Source organism: Anolis carolinensis, unplaced genomic scaffold (assembly GCF_035594765.1).
Source record: "Anolis carolinensis isolate JA03-04 unplaced genomic scaffold, rAnoCar3.1.pri scaffold_8, whole genome shotgun sequence".
In the NCBI taxonomy this organism is placed as follows: domain Eukaryota; kingdom Metazoa; phylum Chordata; class Lepidosauria; order Squamata; family Dactyloidae; genus Anolis; species Anolis carolinensis.
This window is the reverse complement of record NW_026943819.1, coordinates 13,488,504-13,512,558: the sequence shown is the minus strand read 5'-3', so window position 1 is coordinate 13,512,558 and position 24,055 is coordinate 13,488,504. Positions and strand designations below refer to the sequence as shown.

Here is a 24,055-nt window from a genome sequence, read left to right as displayed (position 1 = left end):
CAGTGGTTTTAAAAATGTAACCTGTATTTTGTTCTCACAATGGGACATGAATTGTCTAACTTTTCCCCCCGCCCAATGGTAAACTTTTCCAATTGTTTGTCAGCAGCATATTTTTGATGCAGGAGACCAGGTTTGAATTTAGCTTGCATGATGTGAATAAGGGATTAAGGCTATGAATACAAACCATAGAGTAAATAATGATGTTTATCACGGTCTCAAGGTATACACAGATGCCACATGGGGTAGTCCTTGGCTGTACAATAAATAATTTGACGTTAAGACAGCGGCATGCTATTTCCCAAGGCTGAGAAAGGAACAATTTTTCTCCATTTTATAAGAATTTACCAAACTGTGTTTCTCTTCAGGATTATAAGAAATTGAATTTTTAAAAAGAGAAAATGGACGAAACTGAAATGTTTGGATACATAGTTTCAAGTCTGGGGGTTTTATCCTTTAAATTTTCAGTATGCAACCATGATCGTGCTAAATTAGCATAACCACAAATGAAGCTGGCAGGCAATACAACATTGTCTTGTCTTGTCTTGTGATTAAATCTGTGTATACAAAACCTGTGGATACAGAGTACGTGACCATATTTGGTTTCCCCTTCCAGCCATGCTGAATGGGGAGGGCTATTTTCCCACCCCAATGAATTGAGACCAAGTTCTGCGGGTGGAGCACAACATATAGGTGCCTGCCCCACTCAGCTTCTAGCAGTGAAGCAACAAAGTTGGCCCACCCTCCCATCCTACAACAGTGTACCAGAGGGTTGCTTTGGGGCCAATTAGGAATCTCCCTTCCCTTTTACAGGGGTTTTTTTTTTTCACCTACCCTATACTGTTGAGGCTAATGAGTAATTGGCATTAGGGCAGTGGTTCTCAACCTGTGGGTCCCTAGATGTTTTGGCCTTCAACAGTTTAAATAAGTAACAATTTAATAAAAGTTTTCCATATGTATCCCAACACAGTTGTCTGGTCTCGTTGTTTCATTGATGGATGGGCAAATGTTCAATGTAGCTAGCCATTCCAAATTGAAGATGGAAGAGGGGAAGATTTTTTTTTTTTTTTAGAATTTAACAAATTGGCCAGTCAAATATTTCAGAGCGAGCCTAAAGTATGGGAGAAAGGGGAATGGACATACTGTATATACTTGAGTATAAGCCTAGTTTTTCAGCCCTTTTTTAGGACTGAAAAAGCCCCTCTCGGCTTATACTCAAGTGAGGGTCCTGGCTGGCTTATACTCAAATATATATGGTACATTTATTATTTTTCTCTATTTTTATTGGTATTATTACATTTATTATTTTACTCTATTATTATTGTTAGTATTACATTTATTTTACTCATTTTTATTATTATTAATAATATATTTATTATTTCACTCTGATATTACTGTTATTACATTTATTATTTTACTCTGTTATTATGAAAAGGATACATAAGGACTTTTACATTGAAGAAGATGAGAATAATGATTTAATCAGAGTTGGAGAGTCTTATATTAAATTAGAGTTTTATGTAAATATTCAAAAACATTTAACCTACTGATGCCTCGATTAATGTAATTTTATTGGTTTCTATTTTTATTTCTGAAATTTACCACTCTCAGCTTATATTTGAGTCAATGTTTTCCCAGTTTTCTTGTGGTAAAATTAGGTGCCTCAACTTATATTCAGGTCAGCTTATATTCGCATATACAGTATTTGTAGCAACATATTTATAAAAAGCATATTTGTAGAAAGTTTACTTTTATTTCTCTGTTAAGATGTATGAATAGACCAAGGACATTTATGTTAATTACATACACACACACACCATACATGAACACATCCACAGAGAGAAAGAGAGAGAGAGAGATCGATTATATTTTATATAGTACAAAGAAGAAATAAACTGGGAATATATAACTAACATCAGTGTCAGTAACAAAAGCTATAAAATTAATGAAGTAGATCATTGAAAGATCATCTTTGTTCTTGCTGAAATTATTGTCCCTGAGTAACAGGGGCTTGTGTTTGTGCAACTCCATTACAGTAAATTAAGAAAACAATTAAGTAATAAAACACTTGCAATAGAGGATCATGCCAGTTTAACTGACCTGTACTAAGTACTTGTTGTTTTGTGATTCAGGTTTGTTTATTCATTATTATTGCTCCTGTTGTTGATGTTGAAAAACCCACACTGTGATAAGTTTCATTTCTCTTCCTTCTTCTCAGACTCGTCCTGTCATTTTCTGTGTGTAGTTTTTCCATGCTGTTACTCTATTGAAAAAAAATGTATTGATTCCTATTGCGGCCATCAAAGCATTGGCTTCTGCTTCCATGCTTGCTGAGAGGGATTTGTCCTCCTGGGAAAGCAAACACTTGAAATGGAAAACCCACATATGTTTGGCAGGAGCTTTTCACTATTTACTTGTGTATGGTTTTAGGCGACCATCAAATCTGAAATTGTGTTTATTCTCTGGCGTGCAGCAGTCCACGTTTCGCAGGCGTAGAGCAGGGTTGGGAGGACAATGGCTTTATAAACAAGCACCTTGGTATCTCTACGGATGTCCCGGTCATCAAACACTCTCTGCTTCATACGGAAAAATGCTGCACTCGCAGAGCTCAGGCGGTGTTGTATTTCAGTGTCGATGTTGACTTTTGTGGAGAGGTGGCTGCCAAGGTAGCGGAAATGGTCAACGTTTTCTAATGTTACAGCGTTAAGCTGTATTCCTGGCATTGCAGAGGGATTAGCTGGTGCCTGTTGGAAGAGCACTATGGTTTTCTCGATGTTCAGTGAGAGGCCGAACTTCTCGTATGCTTCTGCGAAGGTGTTGAGAGTGGCTTGTAGGTCTTCTTCTGAATGCGCACAGACTACGTTGTCATCAGCATATTGGAGTTCTATAACAGATGTTGTGGTGACCTTGGTTTTGGCTTTCAGTCTGCTGAGGTTAAATAGCTTGCCATCTGTCCGATAGATGATTTCCACTCCGGTGGGAAGCTTCCCATCAACAAGGTGAAGTATCATAGCGATGAAGATGGAAAATAAGGTGGGGGGAATAACACATCCCTGTTAGACACCTGATTCCACCTTAAATGGGTCACTTTGGGAGCCGTTGCTGTCCAAGACTGTTGCCATCATGTCATCATGGAGGAGCCGCAGGATGTTCACAAATTTGTCAGGGCACCCGATTTTTTGGAGGATGGTCCAGAGAGCGCTGCGATTCACTGTGTCGAATGCCTTTGCAAGGTCAATGAATGCCATGTACAGAGGTTGGTTTTGTTCCCTGCATTTTTCTTGGAGCTGTCGTGCAGTGAAGATCATGTCCACTGTTCCTCTGGAGGGGCGGAAGCCATTCTGGGATTCTGGGAGGGTGTCTTCTGAAACAGGGAGAAGGCGGTTTGCAAGGATTCTTGCGAGGATTTTCCCGGCGGAGGTTAGAAGGGAGATACCACGATAGTTCCCGCAGTCTGTTCTGTCCCCTTTCTTGAAAAGGGTGATGATGGTGGCATCCTTGAAGTCTGCTGGGATTTTCTCGGTCATCCACACCTTTTCAATGAGCTGGTGAAGTTGTTGTATCAGCTCAGGTCCACCCTCTTTGAAGATTTCAGCAGGAATCCCATCAGGTCCACTGGCTTTGTTGTTTTTTTGTTGGCTGATGGCATTGCTGACTTCTTCCAAACTAGGCAGTGCTGCAAGCTCATCCCTGGTTTGTTGTTGCGGGATTTGTGAGAGGGTCTCTTCGGCCACATTGGAGCTGCGATTCAGCAGGTTCTGGTAGTGCTCTTTCCAACGTAGTGCAATTGATGTTTTGTCCTTCAGAATTTTGGTTCCATCTGATGAGCGTAGAGGCTGTATGCCATGGTTTCTTGGTCCATAGATGATCTTTGTGGCTTTGAAAAATCCCTGAGCGTCATGGGTATCTGCAAGGTGTTGGATTTCTTCAGCCTTCTTTGTCCACCAGATGTTCTTGAGTTCTCTGGTCCTTCTTTGGACCTCAGCTTTTGCACTGGCATAGATCTTTTTCTTGGCAGCACAGTTGGTGTCTCTCTGCCATGTTTGGAAGGCTTTCCTTTTCTTATCAATTAGCTGTTGGATCTCTTTGCCGTTATCATCAAACCAGTCTTGATGTTTCTTAGTTTGGTATCCAATGGTTTCTTCGCAGGCTGTGATGATGGAGGTCTTCAGTTTGTTCCAATGTTCCTCAACATTTTCGGGGTGTTCTGTGGGTAGATGATCCTTGAGTGTTGTTTGGAGAAGGGCTCATTTGGAAGGCTCCTGAAGGGCTTGGGTGTTCATTTTGCGCCTTTTTTTTCTTCCTTGGAGTCTGCGTTTGGGGACGATCTTGATAACCATCATGGATCGGATTAACCTGTGGTCCGTCCAGCAGTCATCAGCACCTGTCATGGCTCTTGTGAGAAGCACATTGTGGCGGTCTCTGGCACGTGTGATAACATAGTCCAAGAGGTGCCAATGCTTTGACCGAGGGTGCTTCCATGATATCTTGAGCTTGTTTTTCTGGCGGAAGAGCGTGTTGGTGATTACAAGGTTGTGCTCTCCGCATTTGGTGAGAAGCAAGATGCTGTTTCCGACCCCGTCTTTTCCTATGATCCCTGGCCACAGGTCGGAGTCCCTTCCGACTCTGGCATTAAAGTCCCCCAGGAGGATGATTTTGTCCTCCTTAGGTCTTTATTTTTTTATTTATTATTTATTACATCACTTCTACCCCGCCCTTCTCACCCATCAGGGGACTCAGGGCGGCTTACAATATAAACATACACATTAAAAACAGTTGTCATCAAATTTAAAAATCCATCAAGATTAAAAATTACAATAAAATTAAGAATATCCATTAAAATATACATAATTATACATTTAAATATACATTTAAGGCGCTTTCCATGTTCATGTGGGGTCTGTCAGTAGGTCATATATTCTTATCTCATTTTTGCTGTTACTCATGCTCAAATGCCTGGTCCCATAACTATGTTTTTGTCCTCTTTCGGAAAGACAGGAGGGAGGGAGCCTGCCTGACTTCAATGGGGAGGGCGTTCCATAGGCGGGGAGCCACTACTGAAAAGGCCCTGTCTCTCGTCCCCGCCAGCTGCACCTGTGAGGCTGACGGGACCGCGAGCAGGGCCTCATCTGACGATCTTAAGCTTCGAGGTGGGTCGTAGCGGGAGATACGTTCGGACAGATAAGCTGGGCCGGAACCATTTAGAGCTTTATAGGCTAAAGCCAGCACCTTGAATTGTGCCCGGTAGCTAATTGGCAGCCAGTGGAGCTGGCGTAACAGAGGAGTAGTACTCTCCCTGAACACCGCTCCAGTTATTAACCTGGCAGGCTCCCGTTGGACTAATTGAAGCTTCCGAACAGTCTTCAAAGGCAGCCCCACGTAGAGTGCGTTGCAGTAGTCTAAACGGGATGTAACAAGGGTGTGGACCCCAACTGTTGTCAACGGTTGTGGGGCCGAGCAGGCTTCCCCCAATGACACCATCTGGGACCGACCCTCCAGGAATGAGTGGAGCCACTGCAAAACAGTACCTCCAAGTCCCATTCCCGTGAGGCGTCCCAGAAGGATACCGTGATCGACGGTATCGAAGGCCACTGAGAGGTCCAGCAGAACCAGCAGGGACACACTCCCCATGTCCAGTTCCCGGCGAAGATCATCGACTAAGGCGACCAAGGCTGTCTCAGTACCATGCCCCGGCCTAAAGCCAGACTGTGCCGGATCCAGAAAATCAGTGTCAACCAAGAATCCCTGGAGCTGCGAAGCAACCACATGTTCCAAGACCTTGCCCAAATAGGGGAGATTGGAAATAGGCCGAAAGTTTCCGAATTGAGTGGGATCCAATGATGGCTTTTTCAACAGTGGCTTGATCACAGCCATTTTTAGGCTCGCTGGAAACTTGCCCTCCCGAAGGGAGGCATTCACCACCACCTTCACCCACTCGGCCAAACCTCCTCTGGCTTCTCTCACCAGCCAGGATGGGCAGGGGTCCAGGATGCATGTGGTCGGTCTCACCTCTCCAAGGATCTTGTCCACATCCTCAAGCTCAACCAATTGAAATGAATCCAACAAAACTGGACAAGCAGGTGCACTCGTTACATCCTCAGAGACTGCCGTTAATATGGTGTCAAAGTCGGAACGGATCAGAGCGACTTTGTCCGCAAAGAACCGAGCAAATGCTTCACAGCGGGCTGCCGAGTTATCAGGGCTCCCACCTTGATTGGTGGGAGTTAACAACCCTCTGATGACACGGAACAGCGCGGTCGGACGGTTCTGTGCGGACGCAATGTTGGCCGCAAGGTGGACTCTCCTTGCAGCTTTGATTGCCGCGGCATATGCCCTAAGATAGGAGCCTAGCCGTGTTCGGTCTGACTCGTTATACTCTGATCGCCACACGCACTCTAGTTCCCTCCTCTTTCGCTTCATCGCTGCCAGCTCCTCAGTAAACCAAGGAGCTGGTTTAGCTCGGTTACTCGAGAGGGGACGCTCCGGAGCGATCGTGTCTATTGCCCTAGTCATCTCTCCATTCCAGAGATCAACAGGATCACCTGCCGAGGAGGCGGGAAATTCCCCAAGAGCCGTCAGGAATCCTTCTGGATCCATAAGTCTCCTGGGGCGGACCATTTTAGGTCCACCACCCCTGCAGAGGTTGGGGGGCGCAGTAAGTCTAAACCTGATCAGGTGATGGTCGGTCCATGGCAACGGAGCGATGGTGAGCTCCTCCACACCGCCACCTTCCTCCCATCTCTGACAGAAGACCAAGTCCAGTGTGTGTCCCGCACTGTGGGTGGGGCCTGTTACTAATTGGGACAGCCCCATGGTTGCCATGAAGTCCTGAGCTGCACCTGAGAGGTTGGTCTCGGCATGGACATTGAAGTCCCCCAGCACTATGAGCCACCGGGACTCCAATGCCAGGCCCGAGACCACCTCAGCTAGCTCAGGCAGGGAGACTGTAGTGCAGCGGGGTGGTCGGTACACTAACAGAATCCCTAATCTGTCCTTAGGTATCTCCGATAGGATGGTGTCCAGCTGACAGTAAATTTTTTCCTTGATGTCTTCGTCAGCATCTAGAGTTGGTGCGTAGGCGCATATGATGGTTGCCTGTTGGTTTTTGGCAAGGTTAATTCGGAGGGTTGAAAGTCGTTCATTGATGCCAGTGGGTGCTTCAGTCAGGTGCTTCACCAGGTCGTTTCTGATAGCAAAGCCAACTCCGTGTATTCTTCGCTCTTCTTCAGGCAGTCCCTTCCAGAAGAAGGTGTAGCCTCCCTTTTCTTCCTTCAGCTGTCCCTCTCCTGCTCTCCAGGTCTCCTGAAGGGCTGCTATGTCGATCTTAAAGCGTCCCAGCTCCCTTGCAATGATAGCAGTCCTGCGTTCGGGGCGTTCGCTGTCAGTGTTATCCAACAGTGTCCGTACGTTCCATGTTCCAAAGTTCATTTTCCTTTTTTGGCCGCAGAGTGGTGACCCCTCTGGATGCGGCAGTCCAGTCAGAGTAGGAGAGGCAGACTATGTTTAGGGCACCTTTTCTAGCCCCTTCCCCATGTGGGGTGAGCAGAGCGGATCCTAAAAAGGGCAGCTCAGTCATGGATACAGCTGCCGGACTACTCAACTGCCTCGGTCCTTGAGGTAGAACGACTGAGCCCATATCCACTGCCCATGTGCCAGTCTGTGACTAGGGGCTTCCAGATTTCACAGTCCTGCCCCCGTCGCCACTCACTGATCGCCATGGGACTTTTGTAGGTTTGTTTTTATTTTTGTTGGAAGACGCCTGTGCGTGATTTTTTTTAATGTGTGGAGGTCGGTGCACGGCCGGTCAACACACAGTCTTCACAGAGTGAGGTTCCAGCAGTGGTGTGGTTGACACAACGACAGTGGCTTCTCAGTCTGTTGCAGCCTTCTTCCGCCTTCACAGCCGTTGTAACATGTACCATGTTATCCTCCGCCTGCTCCGCCGTTGAGGTCTTTGGGTCTTCGGATTGTGCTTGGTCTCGAACCTCCCCTGCGGCCACTCCTGGGAGTGCATCACTCCAGTGGTTGTGCCCACAGATTCATCGGAACACACAAGCCCCCTCACCATGGCAAGGTGACAATCCATCGAAGGGGAACGCTGTTTAAAAAGTCTCCAAAGAAGAATCCTCCACCACACTCTGAGGCAGAGAGTTCCACTGCTGAACAGCCCTCACAGTTAGAAAGTTCTTCCTGATGTTCAGGTGGAATCTCCTTTCCTGTAGTTTGAAGCCATTGTTCCACGTCCTAGTCTCCAAGGCAGCAGAAAACAAGTTTTCTCCCTCCTCCCTATGACTTCCCCTCACATATTGATACATGAACCTCATCATGTCTCCTCTCAGCTTTCTCTTCTGCAGGCAAAACATGCCCAGTTCTTTAAGCCGCTCCTCATAGGGCTTGTTCTCCAGACCCTTGATCATTTTAATCGTCCTACTCTGGACACATTCCAGCTTGTCAACATCTCCCTTAAGTTGTGGTGACTAGAATTGGACACAGCGTAATTCCAGGTGTGGTCTGACCAAGGCAGAATAGAGGGCTAGCATGAGTTCCCTGGATCTAGACACTAGACTCCTATTTATGCAGGCCAAAATCCCATTGGCTTTTTGAGTTGTTGCATCACGGCTAAAAAAAGGGCTGAGTATCCCTTATCCGGAATGCTCGGGACCAGAAGTGTTCTGTATTTTGGACTAACTGTAGTTGCATGTACTTAATACGCAGAAACATGTGCCAGCCTACATATGTGACATTTCATTACACTTTGTGGTCATCCTCCAGCCTTGCATCTAAATTGTTCACTACTTGTGTATGAGACATGGACACTGTATTATGTGAATCTACACTGACCATATAATAAAGTTTTCTCAATTTTATTGGATTATTTCCTTACTTTGCTGATGACTTTTACCAAAGCTCTGTATGATCTGAAGCCCCATTTTAAAATGAAGATCCTGCAGGAGAAAGAGTACATCTCCAGAAAGATATTTGAAACATCTCTTGCATCACCGAAATTCAGTCGTGAAGCTTTGATCTACCCACCATGGCTTCACTCAATGTGATTTTCAAAATCATCAGTCAAAAAAAATGGCTGAAAATGGGGAAATTTCCAGAAAATAGCAGATCTAAAGGCATCCAATAGTTCTTTGCATACTGCAATCTGCAAAAAGTCCACTTTATTGAAGAATCTGCCTTGTACACTGATTTTCCATTACTTGTTTCTGCTCAATGACCCCTACTATTTTAGCTTATGGAGATCCCTTGTTATGGAGATTTCCCATGCTACTCCAGATCTGTCTCCTCGCCGCAATTCTCTAAGTCAGTGTTGGCAGGAGAGACCTCTTTTTCTTTAACACATGTGCATGCATATGGACGTTCTTGAGCTTTAATGTGATTCCTCCTTCTCACACAATAACAACGCTCATGTTGAAACGTGGATAACAGATGGCAAGGCAATCCATTTTTTTCCACTTGTCATATTTTCTAACCAAAAGTACAAGCATCAAATTGGTTTTTAAAACAGGACAGGACAGCTTGTTGCTGAGTAAATTAATATTACATAATAGACAGAGAAAAGCCTTTTGCGATGCATAAAAGTAGAGAAGGAAGCATATATACAGCATACCAAATTATATCCACCAAAGATTTTCAGAAGAAAATCAGCTTTTGCTTTTATTGATTATAGCAAAGCCCTTGATGATAAAGATCATGAAAAAAAAACCTTATGGGTTTTCTGCAACATTTGATTATCCTAATGTGTGGCCTGTAGTCAGGACAAGAGATGGACAGAATATTAGGACAGAATACAGAGAATTGGAATAGTTTCTATTGACAGAAGGGTCAGGCAAGGCTGCATTTTATTTCTTTAACTACTGAATATGATATAAATAAAGCAGGATTAGACACAGAGGAGGATGGCATGAAAATCGGAGGAAGAAATCTCAACAGTTTAAAATATGCACATAGAATCGTATTATAAGCTGGAAACAATTGGAACAATTACTGAAGAATGTCAAGGAAGAAAGTGTCATTCACACACACATATTATTAACTGCCATCAACTCAGCTTTGACCCCATGATTCTCAGTTCAAGCCTTCACATCCTGGTTATGTTGACTGCAGATTCCTTCCCTAGGCACCCTGTGTCTGGTTGTCTATAAAGAATCCTCCAAAGTTGGGATGGAGGGAGGTGTGAAGTAGGCCTAAATTTGAATCTGAAAAATGGTATTTTCAGTATTGCTCATAGTCATTTCGGGAAATAAAAGGAAGCAATGGGAATTAAATTGCCTCAAGCTATAACATTTTATTTGCATTTATCCTGAAAATGAGAAGCAAGATACAGGAGTTGATTTGATTATAACACCTGCAAAGTTTGATCTATAGTCATTTGAGTTTCTTTTAAAAAATATTTAGTCGTCAGCACTAAACAGACACAAATGCTATTCGAGCAAGAAACGAGATGAACTAACTTAGCTTTTCCTTTCTCTCTCGAAATAAAATGTCATGTTCCAGTTTGGCTTTTCCTTTGTAACCGCTCTTCTCTTTTTATTTGAAGCTTACAGCCAGAAGGCAGTGAAGTCCTCCTTGGCCCAGAAGTAACTTGTGGTCCTCCAGAAGTGACAGTTTCTACCCCATTTGCCTTGACAATACCACACTGTGCAGAAGTGAACTCTGAGCACTGGAACATCCATGTGAAAAAGAAAAAGCATCAGGGCAAATGGGAGGTGAGTGAAACTCAGTCCAGAGAGGAAGAGATAGATGGATTAAAAAAAAAATGGATCTAACAAAGTGAAACCTGAGAGCTAAATGAGTTGTATATTTGATCCATAACAGGAAAATAGATCTAAGAATGGATGCAAACGCCAGCAATGGAGATACTTATGTATTTATTAAGTTCTCATATGCACAACAATTTTAAAAAATTATTTGTTCTAACTAACCATGACTTAAATTGTGTGACATATTCCTTAGGGGAGGACGAGAGACAATTAGGCAGCCACCTGACCCTATTCCCGTAGCTACCCAAAGGAAAGCAAAAGGCATCTACCTGAATCTACAGGGGGTTTCAAAGGTCCAAAAAACGATGTCTTCTTCCTGCTGGAAGCTCCTGAAACAGATCTAGCTGGCTACTTTATTGTCCCTCATCATTCAACCCCCGCTCCTCCTCTGTCTACTGAAACACCATAGTAGAAAATGCCCTGCCAGAAAACAGATAGAGTGTGTTGATAAAGGGGAAAGGTGCATAACTACACCTGGAGCAATTTAAATACTTTATACCTCTACTAGCATATATACCTGGACTTGCAACTCCTTTATGGCTCTTTTCTCCCCCCCCCCCCCTTTCCCTCATACACCTTTTTCCTGTCTTCTTTCTTTCTTTCTTTCTTTCTTTCTTTCTTTCTTTCTTTCTTTCTTTCTTTCTTTCTTTCTTTCTTTCTTTCTTTCTTTCTTTCTTTCTTTGCTTGCTTGCTTGCTTGCTTGCTTGCTTGCTTGCTTGCTTGCTTGCTTGCTTGCTTGCTTGCTTGCTTGCTTGCTCTTATATGTCCTTTCCCTCCTCTTCGGGTTCAGCACAGTGGTTTCTCCTACTTCTCCTTTGTAAGTATCATAGAATCATAGAATCATAGAATAGTAGAGTTGGAAGAGACCACATGGGCCATCCAGTCCAACCCCCTGGTAAGAAGCAGGAAATCGCATTCAAAGCACCCCCGACAGATGGCCATCCAGCCTCTGCTTAAAAGCCTCCAAAGAGGGAGCCTCCACCACGGCCCTGGGGAGAGAGTTCCACTGTCGAACAGCTCTCACAGTGAGGAAGTTCTTCCTGATGTTCAGGTGGAATCTCCTTTCCTGTAGTTTGAAGCCATTCTTCCGTGTCCTAGTCTGCAGGGCAGCAGAAAACAAGCTTGCTCCCTCCTCCCTATGACTTCCCCTCACGTATTTGTACATGGCTATCATGTCTCCTCTCAGCCTTCTCTTCTGCAGGCTAAACATGCCCAGCTCTTTAAGCCACTCCTCATAGGGCTTGTTCTCCAGACCCTTAATTATTTTAGTCGCCCTCCTCTGGACGCTTTCCAGCTTGTCAACATCTCCCTTCAACTGCGGTGCCCAAAATTGGACGCAGTATTCCAGGTGTGGTCTGACCAGGGCAGAATAGAGGGGGAGCATAACTTCCCTGGATCTAGACGCTATTCCCCTATTGATGCAGGCCAGAATCCCATTGGCTTTTTTAGCTGCCGCATCACATTGTTGGCTCATGTTTAACTTGTTGTCCACAAGGACTCCAAGGTCTTTTTCGCACACACTGCTGTCAAGCCAGGCGTCCCCCATTCTGTATCTTTGATTTCCATTTTTTCTGCTGAAGTGAAATATCTTGCATTTGTCCCTGTTGAACTTCATTTTGTTAGTTTTGGCCCATCTCTCTAGTCTGTCAAGATCGTTTTGAATTCTGCTCCTGTCTTCTGGAGTGTTAGCTATCCCTCCCAGTTTTGTGTCGTCTGCAAACTTGATGATCGTGCCTTCTAACCCTTCGTCTAAGTCGTTAATAAAGATGTTGAACAGAACCGGGCCCAGGACGGAGCCCTGCGGCACTCCACTTGTCACTTCTTTCCATGGTGAGCACCCTTTGGGTTCGTTCGCTTAGCCAATTACAGATCCACCTAACCGTAGTTTTGTCTAGCCCACATTTTACTAGTTTGTTTGCCAGAAGGTCGTGGGGGACTTTGTCGAAGGCCTTACTGAAATCCAGGTACGCTACATCCACAGCATTCCCTGTATCGACCCAACTCGTAACTCTATCGAAAAAAGAGATCAGATTAGTCTGGCATGACTTGTTTTTGGTAAATCCGTGTTGACTATTAGCAATGACCTCATTTGTTTCTAAGTGTTCGCAGACCACTTCCTTAATGATCTTTTCCAGAATTTTGCCTGGTATTGATGTGAGGCTGACCGGACGGTAATTGTTTGGGTCGTTCTTTTTTCCCTTCTTGAAGATAGGGACCACATTCGCCCTCCTCCAATCTGCTGGGACTTCTCCTGTTCTCCAAGAACTCTCGAAGATAATTGCCAGTGGTTCTGAAATAACTTCCGCTAGTTCCTTCAGTACTCTTGGATGTAGCTGATCTGGCCCTGGGAACTTGAATTCGTTTAGAGAGGCCAGGTGTTCCTGGACAACTTGTTTCCCTATTTGGGGTTGGATTTCCCCCAATCCTTCGTCCATTCCATGTTGCTGAGGTTGAAGATGGCTTTCTTTTTGTGAGAAGACCGAGGCAAAGAAGGCATTAAGTAGTTCTGCCTTTTCCCTGTCCCCTGTCGCCATCACCCCATCTTCTCCTTGCAATGGCCCTATCGCCTCCTTTTTCTTCCTTTTTCTACCAACGTAAGCAAAAAAGCCTTTTTTGTTGTTTTTTATGTCCCTGGCAAGTCTGAGCTCATTTTGCGCTTTAGCCTTGCGAACCTTTTCCCTACAGGTGTTGGCTATACGTTTGAATTCTTCTTTGGTGATTTCTCCCCTTTTCCACTTCTTGTGCATGTCACTTTTGAGCTTTAGCTCAGTTAGAAGTTCTTTGGACATCCATTCTGGCTTCTTTGCACTTGTCTTATTTTTCTTCTTTGTTGGCACTGTTTGCATTTGCGCCTTGAGTATTTCACTTTTGAAAAACTCCCATCCATCCTTAACTCCCTTGTTTTTTAATATCGGCGTCCATGGAATGCCGCTCAGTAGTTCCTTCATTTTTTGGAAGTCAGCTCTCTTAAAGTCCAGAATGCGTGTTTGACTTGTCTTAGTTTCAGCATTCCTTTGTATTGCAAACTGCAGGAGCACATGGTCACTTGCCCCTAAGGATCCAACCACTTCAACTGTATTGATCAGGTCTTCCACATTTGTTAAGATTAGATCAAGAGTTGCTGATCCCCTTGTTGCCTCTTCTACCTTCTGGACCATAAAATTATCTGCAAGGCAAGTGAGGAATTTGTTGGACTTTGTACTCTTGGCTGAGTTTGTTTTCCAGCAGATATCGGGATAATTGAAATCGCCCATGACTACTATATCTCTTCTTTGTGCCTGTTTGGTCAGCTGTTGACAGAAGGCTTCATCAAGTCCTTCATCCTGACTCGGAGGTCTGTAGTAGACACCCACGACAAGATCTTTTTGAGTCCCGGTTCCCTTGATTCTTATCCAGATGCTTTCAAGCTGGTTTCCCGGATTACAGTCTTGCATTTCTTCTGCAACGTAACTGTTTTTGACATATAAAGCTACTCCCCCTCCTCTCCCCTTTGTTCTATTTCTGTGAAAGAGGTTATAGCCCTCAATGGTTAAATTCCAGTGATGGGAGTCATCCCACCAGGTTTCAGTGATGCCTATGACATCGTATGTGTGGTGCTGTGCTAGGAGTTGGAGTTCGTCTTGCTTATTTCCCATGCTCTGAGCATTAGTGTAAAGACATGTAAGCCCCTGTGACCTCCCCTCGAACTGTTTATTTGGGATTATTGTGCTCTCTGTACTTGGTCCTTGCTGTGTTTGTGCAGCCCTCCATTTAGCCTTTCGGCGGTTCCCTGTGGTCGTGGGTAATATACTGTTCGCCAGGCAAGTATGTTGTACAAACTTCTTTTTCTGCTAGACAATGTGCAGACAGGTGGACATGGGTTTGGTGAATGTTCAGCTTCTGCCTTGCCCGTTTGATTACTTTGCTTGAGAGATGCCTTGCTATCTTTTACATTTCCCAACACCTACACCATATGGTCTTCTTCCTCTTCTTTTTCTTCTTCTTATTCTGTCTATCTTTCGGGAACATTGGAAATGTCTTTTGTGCAGACCAATAGTGCATCCTGTTCACTATCTTTTTTACTGAGATTCTCCAGAATAATAATACTTTATTTATAACCCACCCTCTTTCCCCAAAAGGGCACAGGGCAGAATTTCAGATAGGAGATTTCCCTAGCCTTACCTATAAGTGTTAAGTATTTAATGTGGGATTTTCTAGATGCCAAGAAATGTTCCACAACTTTGTACTTTGCTATTTAACCATTGCTTTTCTACTTACCCTTCTTTTGTCTTGAGCTTACAGGAACTATTTCTCCTTGAAAATTCTCCATCCCCTCTTTTCATATTTAATCCAAACTGAAAGAAATCTGAAACAATGTAATGCTACCATACGTACTCTAAACTATGACATTCCTTTCCCCCCTCTTTGACTGTAATGTTCTTTTGCATACAGGAGGTTATGTCTGTGGAAGAGGAGACTACTTCCTGCTACTGTCTCTGGGACCCTTATGCCTGTCACATTCTTTTGGACTCATTTGGGACTTATGCCATTATGGGGGAATCCCTCTCTGATTGCTCTGTTAAAGAGCTAAAAGTAGCTGTCTTTGGAAGTATGTCTTGCAACTCATTGGATTACAGTCTGCGAGTGTACTGCGTGGATAACACCCCCTGTGCATTTCAGGTAAACTAGTGAAATTGTGACATTTCTGTTTTGGGGTTGTTGTGTGTTTTCTGGGCTGTATGGCCATGTTCCAGAAGTATTCTCTCCTGACGTTTCCCCCACATCTATGGCCATACAGTATTGTGCTATGCTAATAATATAATATTGTATGTAAATTTAATTTGTAAGCTGCTCTGAGTCCCCATCAGGGTGAGAAGGGCGGGATATAAATGTATTAAATAAATAAATAAATAAATACAGCCCAGAAAACACACAACAACCCTGTGATCCTGGCCATGAAAGCCTTTGACAACACATTTCTGTTTTAGATGTTGGTTTATTCTGCTTCCCGGGCAAAGCTGGGGTACTGGAGAAGGCAAAACAAAGAAAAGCAACAATAATCCCTGTAACATAAGGAGAGATAGGCTAATAAAGATATTGGTTTTGTGGCCAAAGTGAAGCCATGCGATCCTCAGCTTCCTCTTTTTCTGTAGAGGCATTTAAAAAGAAAGAAGTGAAGAGATATGGCTTCAGGCAATATTCCTTTTATGCCATTCTCACAACAGTAGAAGTCCCTGCCACCTTACTACCAATTCAAGTTCAGTATCACCATCTCAAAGGCCCGGGCTGTGGCGCAGGCAGGAGAGCAAGCCAGTGCAATTAACTGCAATGAATCACTCTGACCAGGAGGTCATGAGTTCGAGCCCCGCTCGGAGCCTATGTTTGCTGGCCTTTGTTCTATGTTAAAGGCATTGAATATTTGCCTATATGTGTAATGTGATCCGCCCTGAGTCCCCTTCGGGGTGAGAAGGGCGGAATATAAATGCTGTAAATAAATAAATAAATAAATTCATTTCTTTCCTCAGAACAGCATAACATTCATATAAAAAAATCACCGACATACAAGGAGACGAGATTCAAAAGTGCATTTGGAAATCATGCAAAACTCCATTTGAAATCTTCTTTAATAATTAAGCACATATTTAAATAGAGAACTGTCATGAAACATGGATTTTAATAGCTAAAGATAGCAATTTAAAGATAGGTAGTCTTTAAAATTTAACTAAAAATTTATTGGTTTCTATCATCGTGTTTTTCCGAAAGAATAATAGCTGTAGCGTGTGTTGGGATGTGTGAGCAAACTTCTGCCTGGAATGAAAGAGGAATGTCATGTCCCTGCTCCCAACCCTATATACTGCTTTGCTTGTATCAGCTTAAAGTCAGTCTTTTCTATTCTATACCATTTTGGCTGTTGTTCTTTTTAAAGTGTCTTTAAAGCCATGCTACTTGGAGCACCAGATAATGGTGACAGTAATGGCAGTAACAGTGTAGTAGTGCTAATATTATTAGTGCTGGATCCAATGGGTTGGCCATTTTCAGAACTCGCTACTCAACCTTGTTTCTCAGTTAATCAAGTCATTTTGAGCAATTGCATGCAGGAGCTATTTTTGCTGTGAACTGCTTCTCACTGTAACTTCCAGAATTGTCACTCAAAGCTGTAGGATAGATGCTGTTTTGCACAACACATGCAAATGAGTGGATTATGGCTGTTTTGGGGATTTGGTGCTGAGGTTGTGATGATATGGATGTATTGATTTCATCTACAGTTTTGTGCTCATCATCTTGAACTCACTTGACAGTAGACTGCTAGAGAGAAAGAAACAGTGAGGATTCTTACTGTCTTTTTGTTTTCTCTGTCTTTTCCTTCTCCATTGCAGGAAGTGATTTCAGAGGAGAGGCAACAAGGGGGACAGTTGCTGGAAGAACCAAAGCTGTTGCATTTCAAAGGGAATACCTTCAGTCTTCAGATCTCTGTCCTTGATATTCCACCTTTCCTCTGGAGAATTAAACCATTCACTGCATGTCAGGTATTTGGGTAACAAGACTGGTGTTTTTGTGCATAATTTTCAGATAAAACTCAGTGCATTACTCAGTGATATTCAGTTGTATCCCTAATGTGCATACATGTTTTATGAATAAATAATATAGTTTGTGATTAGTCTCCTTGCTCTGTGTTGATAAGACATTTTCCTAGGAATGGGTCCCACTGCAATCCAAATCACTAATGACCTACTATATTTTTACCTCCATCTTTATATGTGGTATTAATGCTAAATAGCCTAGCATGCTTATTAATTAAATCCCTGTGCTACAAATTACAACTAAAAGTTTGGAGAGCATCATGGAAATCAATCATCGGTTCATGTTAATTTAACAAGATGTGAAGTTTTTGAGTTTGAGGAATATGTAATATTGAGGCCGGGCTTTGGCGCAGGCTGGAAAGCAAGCCAGCTGCAACAAATCACTCTGACCAAGAGGTCATGATTTCGAGGCCAGCCCGTGCCTGTGTCTTTTCTCTGTCTCTGTTCTATGTTATGGCATTGAATATTTGCCTTTATGTGTGCAATGCGATCCGCCCTGAGTCCCCTTCGGGGTGAGAAGGGCAGAATATAAATACTGTAAATAAATAAATTAATAAATAAATATGTGCTATGAAGATTACATGGACATTAATTGGGAGGGAAATAATGCAGTTAACTTTGATAATACTTGACTGGAACTTTTAATCATGTTAGGTAAGATTCCTAATGACTGGGAATGATTAACTGAAAAGTTCTTCTCTTTCAGTCTGTATCCTGGAACAGCAAGAGCGACCCATGCTGCTTCTTGTTCTTGTTCATTGTTAATTTCCATCAAGTTGACCTATAATAAACTTATGAATGAGAGACTTTCAGTTCAAGCTGCCATCTATAGCCCTGCTCAGTTCTTTCAAACTCAGTGGCTTCCTTGATTTATTATTTATTTATTTATTTATTTATTTATTTACAGTATTTATATTCCGCCCTTCTCACCCCGAAGGGGACTCAGGGCGGATCACATTGTATACATATAAGGCAAACATTCAATGCCATATACACATAGAACAAAGACAGAGACAGATGCAGAGGCAATTTAACCTTCTCCTGAGGGGATGTTTGATTCTGGCCACAGGGGGGAGTAGCTGCTTCATCATCCACTGTGACAGCACTTCCTCATTCCAACATCGTAAATTAGTTAAATTTGCCTCCCCACTTTATAAGTGGTACCTTATTTCCTACTTGATAGATGCAACTATCTTTCGGGTTGCTAGGTCAGCAACGAGCAGGGACTGTTTTTTTATTTTTTAATTGACAGGTGCTCACCCCGCTACAGGCTGGCCTCGAACTCATGACCTCATGGTCAGAGTGATTTATTGCAGCAGGCTGCTCACCAGCCTGCGCCACAGCCCGGGAGATTGAATCTATCTACCTGTAATGAAGGCTTCCTTTATTCCTGTTGCTTTCTATCTTGCTGAGCATTATTGTCTTTTCTGCTGAGTCATATCCTCTCATGACATGTCTTAGCGTAGTCATCTTGGGCTAGAGACTGTTTAAATTTGATTTACTAACATCATTTATTTGTCTTTTTGGCAGTACATGATTATCTACAGAACCATAGTTATAAATGTTCACAAGTCTAATTACAAAGCATAGTAAAGGGAGATTCAAAGAAAAGTAGGCAGAAACACTAAGAATATACAGAAAATTGTATTATTTTGGAGTCAACACAACTGCTCGGAGGACGGAACATCAGCAGATGAAACCATACTATTGGTAGAGAATAGTAAAAACTTGGAATGATTACTGAAAAAAGCCAAGGAAGAAAGTGAAAAGGCAGATTTACAGCTGAGCATCAAGAATACCAAAATAATGGTCACATATTATTTTATGTCACTTTAAAGTAGATCATTGAAGACAGTGAGATTATGAAGACACTGAAGCTGTGGAAGAACTAGAAAAGATCGCAAACTGTTAAAAAAAACTCTATAATAGTAAAATTAGGATTATCCATGCTATGAGTATGCATATCTTTCAATGGGCAGAGTTATCACACAACCACAATGCATTTCTAAACCATGAAAGGATGCAGTGCCAGTTCCTCCTCATTCCTTTCCATCCATATGCTTCACCAGAATGTTTTGTTCACAGTAGTTCATTACTGGGAACAATACTTCAGTTTTGTAGCACAATGCATGCAAACATAGACTATTACCATAACTAGGATCAATGAGATGCCAGCTCTGCCCACATGTCTGATCTGGAAATGTCATCACAGGACCTAATCACATCACCGACAATATCAGAGGTGCCCTCACTTGCTCACCCTCTGATGAGATATGTGCTATCCTGTGTCAACAATGTCCTTCAGCACTCTGTCTCGAGCTGTTAAAGCAGTGACATTTTTATAGCAGCTGAAAAAATGGGACAACAATGGATTAATCTGAACTGTCCCTGCCAGAGTATACCATTGGAAGGTGCAATGATGTTCGGCACATATGCATTTGTATTATTATTGTTATTGTTGTTGTTGTTGTTGTTGTTGTTGTTGTTGTTGTTGTTGTTATTAATAATAATAATAATAATAATAATAATAATAATAATAATAATAATAATAAAACTTTATTTATACCCCGCCACCATCTCCCCAATGGGGACTCGGGCGGCTTACATGGGGCCATGCCCAAGACAATACAATAAACCATAACATAATACAATTAAATAATACATTACATAAAATAAACAGTACAACATAAGATCAAAACAGCAATATAACAAGAGCGGGCCGCATGAACACTACATTTAAAAACTAGATTAAAAATTAAAAATTAAAACTCTGGGTGAGAAAGGGATCAGAATAAAACCTCGAGGGACGGGACATCAGATAGTGAACCAGTCTAGAGGATAAATATTGGGGGGGAGTAGCATAGAACATTTACTCTCCGAAAGCACACCGGAAGAGCCATGTTTTTAAATCTTTCCTGAAGGCTATTGCTCCCCTTGCCTTCCTCACTCCTCTTTCCTTCTTTTTTTCTAGGAAGTTCCTTTCTCTCGGGTGTGGCGCAACAATCAGCAGCCACTGCACTGTGCCTTTTCACTGGAGCGCTACACTCCTGCCACCACGCAGCTTTCTTGCAAAATCTGTGTCAGACAAGTCAAGGGCCATGAACAAATCTTACAGATTCAGACATCTATTCTTGAGGCAAGTCTCTCCCCTGCCCTCCCACTGCCAATGCAATATCCATTCTCCCTTGCTAATATTCCTCAGTTAAGTTTTATTTTCTGAACAAAAATATATGTCACGTTGTTTTATTTTGAGTATGTGTCACTTTTAAACATTTGAACATCTGCTGCTAATATTGCTTAAATGCTATGCAATTTTGAAAGCCGTAATTGAAGAAGAGAATTGTCTGAAATGATGCCAGTAAAAAAATAATAAACACCATGGGGTTGTTGTATGTCTTTTGGGCTGTGTGGCCATGTTCCAGAAGTATTCTCTCCTGACGTTTCGTCCACATCTATGGCAGGCATCCTCAGAGGTTGTGAGGTATGGAATAATAAACACCATATTTCAAGATAGGATGCAAATATCCAACTGATTTGTCTTTACATGTGAGGACAAATAATTTTTGTGGTTTTCTTCCCAAATCGAGAAGAGATGAACACAGTTTTTTTCCTGGTGCAGTTCTTGTGAATGCATATCTTAGAGTACTTCCGGGAATTAATGTGTGCAAAAATACATGAGAAGAAGGAGGCTGTATAAAAATTATGGATTTTGTGAAAACTAAACCAACATTTTCCAAAAGGTGTAAATTGTAAAAGGTGCTGGTTTTGCCCACAAGCTCTTTTTATGTAAAATAACATAATTTGTTATTTGAAATATGTCCCCGAGTTACGAACATCTGACTTACAAACGACTCATAGGACCTCATCACACGTATCAATTTAAACATTCTCGGATGCTTGCCAGCCAGTTGAGCATACAGCCCTTCACACAACCTGCATGGAAGTGTCCTAGAACACTTCTTTGTTAACACAGGAAGGCTTCCGTGTTGTGCTGGCTCCAATGGGGCCAGGACACTTCTGTGTTGGTTGGGTGACGCTTCCCGCGTGTGATAGGGAAAGTGTCACTGCGCTGGAGCTTGCTGGCAAAATGGTGGGGGTGGCCTATGATAAGGTCCTTAGTTTAGAACAGGGCTGAGACAAGAGGCAGTGAGAGGAATCTACCCCTAGGAATGGAAATCCATTCTTGAAAGAGTTGTTATCATGGGGAAAAAGTGTCTCCACTGAAGCTTTATCACCAATCCTTGTTTCCACAATAAACCAATTTTTTCAAAATCCTATTCTCACAGGGACAGAAAGTGAGGTGAAATCTTCTGAACAGGAGCACAGACAGCAAAGCAAACATCACAGGGGTGTTAACCCTTCCCAGTGCTATCCAAAGTGTGTGTGTGTGTGTGTATGTATATGTATGTGTGTGTGTGTGTGTGTGTGTATATATATATTAGGCTTGTCCGATCGATGGAAAAAATGTTTCAATTCTCGTTTCTAAAGTAGGGGGTGCCGGCTCTTCGATGTAGAAATTATTTCTAAACGTTTCACCCAAAATTTTCGGATATTTCCGAAAATTCGTAATGTTTCTAAAATGTTTCTAAAATGGCGGACGCGCATGCGCAATCGCCAGAAAAACAGGAAACCGGGGGGGGGACTTTTCTGGGGGTCTCCCGCCCTCATTTCTTGAGCTATTCGCATCAAATTTGGTACAGTGGGAGAACACATTCCACACTCTTTGCTCAACAAATTGCAGAATGTTACCTGTCTCCTATGATTTTTGGCGAATTTTTATAACTTTTTATAATACACTATTTTTCAATATTTGAAGAAACCTGTTCCTGGTTTGAAAGTCTTATTTCCTGTTCAATTGGGTTCTTATCACTGTAAAAGTCCCTCTTCTACTTGTGTAGACTTTGGATTAGAAATGCAGCACACGCCAAGCAATGCCTTGACAGGATTGGCAACGTCCTTTGGAAACTATAAATTGCTGTGGACCCTCTATTGAATCAAATCAATGTCTGACTTTGTGATTGCAGAAATAAAACTCAGCCCAAGGCTTGGGAATAGAAATGTAGCATGAGGGAAGCAATGCCTTGGCGGGTGCCCCACGTCCTTTGGAAACTATTTCTTCCAATGTACCCTTTAGGTTTGAAAACAATGTGTGTCTTTGTGATTGCTGCAATAACACTCAGCCCGGGGGCTTGGGATTACAAATGGAGCGGGAGGGAAGCAATGCACTTGCAGGAACGCAGACGTCCTTTGGGAAAAAAAAGTTCCCTAAAGCCAGCCACAGCAAGGACTCTGCCCCAAGCCCCCAGCCAATTTCCCCCCCAAAAAACACAATATCGAACCAGCAACAACAGAAACACTCTACCCCCAGTTAGCCCTCTCTCCCCCAAACAAGCAAGCAGCAGCTTCCCAGCGCGCGCCAAACACCCTCTCTCCTCAGTATCCCAACCCAGAATGGCTTGGGTCGGCTGCGGTTGGGGATTTTCATAGAGATCCTCCACGTGGACACGGAGGACGCTAGCCCCCACCTTTGGCAGCCATCGTGGAAGACTCTGATTGGCCAGGGAGCGGCCATGTTAGGCTGCGCTAGGCTCCCATTCATGTTAGGTTGCAGAAACAAAAAATAAATAAAAAATAATTTAAAAAAAATATTTAAAAAAAAATTTTGGAAGGAAAAAAATTAACGAAAATTTTAAGAAACAATTAGAGAATGGGCCAATGATGGTTCGAATTACATTGCCAGTTGCGCCCAGGGAAAACGTTTCAATACTCGTTTCAAAAAACGAGAACAATCCGAAATAATTACGAAACGAGAAACATAACGAATATTTGGACAACCCTAATATATATCCAGCCATATATATATGTACTGTATATACTCGAGTATAAGCCTTGTTTTTCAGCCTTTTTTTAGGCCTGAAAAAAAATCTCCTCGGCTTATACTCAAGTGAGGGTCCCGGTGGGCTTATATTCAGGTCGGCTCATACTCAAGTATATATGGTATATTTATTATTTTTATTATTTTTCTCTATTATTATTGGTATTGTTACATTTATTATTTTACTCTATTAATTATTATTACATATATTATTTTATTATTGTTGTTACTTTTCCATTTATTTTACTCTATTTTATTAATACATTTATTATTTTACTTCATTTATTATTATTATTACATTTATTATTTCACTCTATTATTATTAAAAGGATACATAAGCACGTTTACATTGAAGAAGATGAAAATAATGATTTAATCAGAGTTGAACAGTCATATCTTAAATTACAGTTTGATGTAAAGATTCAAAAACACTACTGATGCCTCAATTAATGTAATTTTATTGGTATCTTGGCTTATACTGGAGTCAATGTTTTCCCAGTTTTTTGTGATAAAATTAGGTGCCTTGGCTTATATTCGGATCAGCTTATACTCGAGTATAGACAGTAACTCCAGCCATACACACACACACACACACACACATATATGGCTGGAGTTACACTTTGAAAATGCACCTGTTCTAACTTACAAACAAATTCAGCTTTAGAACAAAAATATGGAACCTGTCTTGTTCTTAATTTGGAGACTGCCTGTATGTGGATCTGTGTCCATATAAGAAAAATATGAAATCTGTTTCATTGGAAAAATCTACTCCCTGGATCTATCAAGCAGTTCCTCTCAAAGACCCATGTGCCTTCCCCATGTTGTTGGGGTGTGACTCCCATCACACACACAAC

General features: G+C 42.3%; 1 protein-coding gene across 5 annotated transcripts in view; it reads left to right on the top strand.

The window, feature by feature from the left end:
• unc5d (unc-5 netrin receptor D) overlaps window positions 1-24,055 on the top strand; it is a 371,567-nt gene that overhangs the window by 330,721 nt on the left and 16,791 nt on the right. For all 5 annotated transcript variants that reach the window (XM_008116035.3, XM_008116034.3, XM_062961018.1 and 2 more), the window contains 4 exons: window positions 10,544-10,712; window positions 15,198-15,425; window positions 17,123-17,272; window positions 20,298-20,462. In XM_008116035.3, coding sequence (XP_008114242.2) covers window positions 10,544-10,712; window positions 15,198-15,425; window positions 17,123-17,272; window positions 20,298-20,462 — 712 coding nt within the window. The remainder of the gene's footprint in view (window positions 1-10,543; window positions 10,713-15,197; window positions 15,426-17,122; window positions 17,273-20,297; window positions 20,463-24,055) is intronic.